Raw genomic sequence first — 6,000 nt, 5'->3', positions numbered from 1 at the left:
TAATGTTTTAAAGATAGGTAAAATGGTCACATCCTTGAACTAAAATTTTAACAAATGAAATATGAAGAATACTTAAATGATTTTATTAAGAAATATGTTTTATTTAACATGTTACGGCATAAGATTAAACTCAAAATTAATAAAGTATATGCTTTTGCAGATATAAGACGACCAAAAAAATAGTATTTTAAAAGTACCAAAAGCCCCTCAACAAGTTGTTATGTTCTCTGTGCTTTCATTATTATTCTTTCAAACATGGTGTTTATTCACTGTATTTCATCTGTAATGCTTCTGCTTTCACCTCCGGCTCACTTAAGAATCTATTATTATTTCCTTTAAAACATGCAAAAAATATGACTTCCAAGAAGAACTGCCACATAGCCATAGAGCTACAGAACTCGCTGCAAGAATACAGATAAATAAGATACCAGTTAACATCAGTCAGTTTAAGGCTAGATCCTCGGCTGGTGGAAATGGGCAGACACTGATTGCAACAGAACCCAGATGCAGCAGTCAACTGCCAGCTTCCAAGTTCCAAGTCATGGCAAGTCACTTTGTCTCTCCATAAAGCAGAGTATTGTGTATCTCCATAATGTTTCATTATAATTCTTACACATCTCTAGGACAGTTACATTTTCAAAGGCAATATGTTGATTTTGAGTCCACTCCAATACATACATTTGAAAATAGGTTTCTTTGAACAGTTAAAGGAAACCTTGGGTCTAATTCTTGCATTACATGAAAAAAAAAAACCCACAAAAGTGCATATACATATGTATGTATACATGCAGAAGGAAGCCACATTGCCACTTGCAGCATGGCCAGCTGCAGCTATCTGCCATTTACTGCTTCGGACATGGGCCTGTGTGACAGAGTACATATACATGAATGTAAACTTTATTCCTTGGTTCAAAAGACCCTACTAAGGGAAGTCTTCCTGTTAGGGAAAGGACTAAGTCCAGGGACTGTCTGGAAGTGGAGTTTTATTTCAGGCATCTGTATGTGGACCTGCTTCACTGAAGTTGCAGCGTGAAAGCTTTATTGCAAAAAGAACAGACTATTTTACACCAAACTGTAACTAAGTATATCAACTTTATGGACTTTTGTAGAAAAGATATTAAATGATTTTTCCATTTCCCACCAAGTAGATCTGGTAGAAACACCACCATACTTTCCATTAGCATCTATAATTTTGAAGTGGCCAAGCTTAGAATGGCAACTGACCACACTAGAAGGCATCAGCACTGGGAGTGAAATGCTAACTCCCAGCTCCTAGAAGTAGCTCTCAATGACACTTCTTCAGCAGATGAAGAGTAATATTTTTAACTGCAAGCATGGTCTCTGTGCAGGTTGGTTTGATCAGCGTCTCAGGAAGTAAGAATCCAAAATGGCCAGTGTCACGCAGCTCAAATGCAAACGCATAGGGGATGCCATTTTTGTAGGCCCAGTCCATAGAGCTACCCGAACTCACATCTGAGAGAGGGAATTGAGAGAAGATTAAAAGAAAAAGATTAAATGCAGGTCATGTTGAAAGCACCAGAGGGTTCATGTGGCGTTTTTTCTCCGGGACTCAGTGAATATACTTGCAACTCCAGCTGTTGCTTGCCCTGATCCTGAACACCCTTCAGAGAAGGGCATGGGTACCCAGCACCTGGTGAAAGGTACTCAGCACAATATGGATTAGACCCTTGATTTTCACAGGAAAAAAATTAATAACTGGCTTTTTTTGTGTGTAAAGCAAAACTTTAATAAAAAAGAACATATAGAATAAAACCTCAAACTGTTCTTGTTCCCAGGTGAATACAGTCTAAAGCTTTGCTTCCACAAAGATCTTCCAGCTGGATGGGAGCTCTGCATACTGCTAGGTTTAACCTGGGGTTTTTAGGCAATTCCTTTGCAGGGAGAAAGGAGAAAGCTGATAAAGTAATCTACATTCTCCTTTTCAAAGTGCTTTTCAAATTATTTTCTCTTCATTTCTGTCTTGTTTTCTCACTGTTTCTTTACAGCATAAGAGCATTTGCATAGGTGGTGTCTAATATTAACAAACCTTCCCGAGGAAGTGTGCTTCTTATGCTTTCCTTATCTCCATATGTTGATTACCCAAGACACTTATATTTATATAAAGATCCATCTTTCATGTGGCCTGCTGTCTTCCGTGCAATTCTGGCATTAATTCACACTGCTCTTGCTTTGACATAGTGACTGACTGCACTGTAATGAACACAAGATAACGACCGTGCTGTGAGATGGAGGCCCAGAATAAAGTGGAGCTCTAGCCAAAACACAGCAACAGCAGAGGAGATGCAAGAGATTACTTTGAAAAATCTTGCTATTTACTGAATGTCTGTTATCATCACTGAGTGCACTCAGGCCTCATACATTCAGTAAAAAAAAAAAAAAGTGTCTTGCTGAAACCTGTTGAACTTCTGTTTCTCTTACCTGTCTATATGGCGAGCTTGACTGACAAATGTTACATATTTAAAACAAATATTTTAAAGATACTTTGTTATAGGCAAAAATGCACTTGAAATTGCTCTCTGAAAAATGGAAGATGTCCAAATAAAGATACTGTTGTTATCACTTATCATCATCTAGACACAGAGACATCTGAAACTTAGCTTTTAAAGACATCACCCTAAATTTCAGAATTAGTTCTATGAATAGCTGTATCTATCACAATTGCATAGAAGAAAGGTAAATAATAGTGAAAAATTAAACCTACTTTGACTTATTTCCTCCTGTCGTGGTTTAAACCCAGCTGGCAAATAAGCACCACCCTGCTGCTTGGTCCCTTCCCCCATCCACAGTGGGATGAGGGAAAGAATTGGAAGAATAAAAGTGAGAAAACTCATGGGTTGAAATAAAGACAGTTTAATGGACAGAAAAGGAAGAAAATAATGGTAATAATCATAGAATCATAGAATAGTTAGGGTTGGAAAGGACCTTAAGATCATCTAGTTCCAACTCCCTGTTGGAGCAAGTCCAGAGGAGGGCCGTAAGGATGATGAGGGGGCTGGAGCACCTCCCGTATGAAGACAGGCTGAGGAAGTTGGGGCTATTCAGCCTGGAGAAGAGAAGGCTGCATGGAGACCTCAGAGCAGCCGTCCAGTATCTGAAGGGGGCCTGCAAGGATGCTGGGGAGGGACTCTTCATTAGGGACTATAATGATAGGGCAAGGGGTGATGGGTTCAAACTTAAACAGGGGAAGTTCAGGTTAGATATAAGGAAGAAGTTCTTTACTGTGAGGGTGGTGAGGCACTGGAATGGGTTGCCCAAAAAAGAATTGGAATATACAAAACAAGTGATGCACAATTGCGCACCACTTACTGACTGATGCCCAGCAGTTCCTGAGCAGCAGCCCTCGGCCGGCTTTCGCCTAGTTTATATACTGAGTATGATGTCATATGGTATGGAATATCCCTGTGGTCAGTTGGGGTCAGCTGTGTCCCCTCCCAACAACTTGTGCCCCTCCAGCCTTCTCACTGAATGAATTAATGAATTCAGCATGAGAAACTGAAAAGTCCTTGACTTAGTATAAACACTACTTAGCCACAACTAAAACATCGGTGTGTTATCAACATTATTCTCATACTAAATCCAAAACACAGCACTGTACCAGCTAAGAAGAAAATTAACTCTATCCCAGCCAAAACCAGGACACCTCCCAAATATTTTATAAATTAGTACATTTACAATATCTGTTAAAGATATGCTTTTTAACATCTTGTTTTGTCTATTTTTATTTTTTTTATATCTGGTATTATATGTTCTGAACATGTTATTTGCTGGCTTTCACCTTTCAAATGCATTGCTTTTAGATCTCTTTTATTGCACCAATTTAATCTTACTGCAATCAACTGACTGAATCAGTTATAGAACTTCATCTTCCGCCTTCCTCACCATTCACAAGTGGAACAAAGTTCACTTTCAACAGTTTTGCTTTCTTTGTTATAATAAGGGTAATTTCCTTCTTACTATAGGTAGGTCAAAGTCACAAACCTGTGCCAGAGGAAAACTTACACAAAGTGCTAGATGCAGGACCATATCTGTATCTTATACCATAGGCTGACTGAAGAGCGTTAACAGCATTATAGGCGGCTGATTCCTGTGTGGGGGAGAAAAACAAATACATAAATTAGACTTTGAATTAAATACTGTAATAGGATGGGAACCTGATCATTGACTTCTGGCTCGGTGCTGTGTTCCGTGGCAGCTAATGTAAAATTATTTCAAAGGATAAATGCATTATTTATTTTTATTGACAGCAATTCCCTAATTCCCTGAAAAACTTGGTTCAGTATTTTCATGGCATGAAGAAGCTTACTGCACTGTGAATGGTCAGCCATTAAGTGTTTGTAATTGTATGTCTGTATACCAGATTGTTTGCATATATATAAACAACAAAATGAGGCAATACGTGAGATCATGAGATGAAATAATCTCTTTTTTATGCAGTTTAAAAGCCATACATGCATTTTCTGCCAATACGTTGGATGCATTTCCAAGTCCACTAAACCTCATCTCTGCTGGGCTTGTGAAGAAGAAATGATCTCTTGGTGATACTCCACAGTGGTTCAGTGAGCAAGAGTGGGAAGAAGGAAGGAGGCAAATTTCGCTCCTGAATCTGTGATGGACAGGTGAATGTTCACTGCTGGTCTGACTTTCGCTGGGGACAGATGATGTAGGCTTGGAGAAATCTTTCCACTATTGCAGAAATGTGATTTCAGTACTGTATGGGGAAAATCAGCATCTACAGTTCAACATCCACATGCATGCAGTCTGTTTAGGAGATTCATGATATCCTGTGAGGTGGGGTGAGAAAGGCCTGGCCCATGGCAAATTCTGAGGGTCACATGTAGCTAGTGCATCCAAACAGAGAGAAAGGACACGTGTATTCAAAAGAAAAAGGAATATTATGATCCTAAAGAAATGGATTGTGGAGAGTATACAGCGAAGGCTTGGAATATCTAGGAAAGCACAGAACCATCTCCCTATAGAGAGTAGGAAATGCCTATCTTAGGAGCTGGAAACTTATGGACTTTGAGCCACTGAGTAAAGCTGCAATGGTTGTTTTAGTTGTTTCAATTCTGTGAACTGAAGAGCTGTAGGTTTCAGTTTATGCAAGTCTTCATGCGCTTGGTCCTTACCTTGTTATCATGAGGCACTAGATGAATGCACTGGGGAAGGATTACTCTATACGTGCCTTCCCATTTATACATTTTCACTAATCTTCCACTTGTTTGCCATTGTCAGAAACTGTGATTCTGGCTTAATCCTTGGTCTGACCCCATTCCTGCTGTGGGTCTTTGCCCAGGTAGAGAAGCCAGAGAAAACTGCTTTAAAATGTCATTCCAGGAAAAAAAAATATTTTCACTTACAACAAGTACAGCTTTGGAGAGTTTATTTTATACTGAGAACAGCTCTTAGCAAATGGAAGGACACTTTTAAACTCCATTATATAAATCCATTAGGCACAACTAGAGTTTTTGTTACTCAGCACAGTGATGACAGTGCTGGAGACTGACATCTTCAGCTTGCCCCTTCTCTTCCTCTTGCCATCTCTGTGAGAGAGTGCATGGCGGCAGGGACCGCTGAAGTCAGTGCTGCTGGGAACTTCTGCTGGGTTGGGATGTGGTGACCAGATGGTGTGAGGGTTAACCTCTGAATTACCTAACACCAAAGATGAGGAGGTCGGAGGAGGTCTGAGGACAGGGGAAGTGCTGTCACTTGGGACTGTTCCTCCTATAACAGATGCCTCAACTTCTGCGAGTCATGACACACAAGACCCATAATGGAGTCAGTGTTGGGTGTTGGTGGTGGGGTGGTCACCGCTGTGAACAAGGGAGCAGGAGACAGGGCTCAGCTGAGGGAGCTGAGATGGGTGGAGAGCAATGTCCTGGTAAATGCACCATGGAAAAGAGAACATAGCCACAAAGGAGAAGACTCCCCATGCATGGGTTATGTATTGTACAGCAATGAGACAACAGAAGCAAGCCCTGT

General features: G+C 40.2%; 1 protein-coding gene across 1 annotated transcript in view; it reads right to left on the bottom strand.

Annotated features, from left to right (window-relative positions):
- Positions 1-865: 865 nt before the first annotated feature.
- CPA6 (carboxypeptidase A6) overlaps positions 866-6,000 on the bottom strand; it is a 93,178-nt gene continuing 88,043 nt past the window's right edge. The window contains exons 11-12 of the mRNA XM_030511078.1: positions 4,021-4,105; positions 866-1,473 (exon numbers count right to left, since the gene is read on the bottom strand). Of these exons, the coding sequence (XP_030366938.1) occupies positions 1,286-1,473; positions 4,021-4,105 (273 nt within the window). The 3' untranslated portion in view covers positions 866-1,285. The remainder of the gene's footprint in view (positions 1,474-4,020; positions 4,106-6,000) is intronic.

The sequence above is a fragment of the Strigops habroptila genome, chromosome 1 (assembly GCF_004027225.2).
Source record: "Strigops habroptila isolate Jane chromosome 1, bStrHab1.2.pri, whole genome shotgun sequence".
NCBI lineage: Eukaryota > Metazoa > Chordata > Aves > Psittaciformes > Psittacidae > Strigops > Strigops habroptila.
This window is presented reverse-complemented; position numbering and strand designations above follow the sequence as displayed.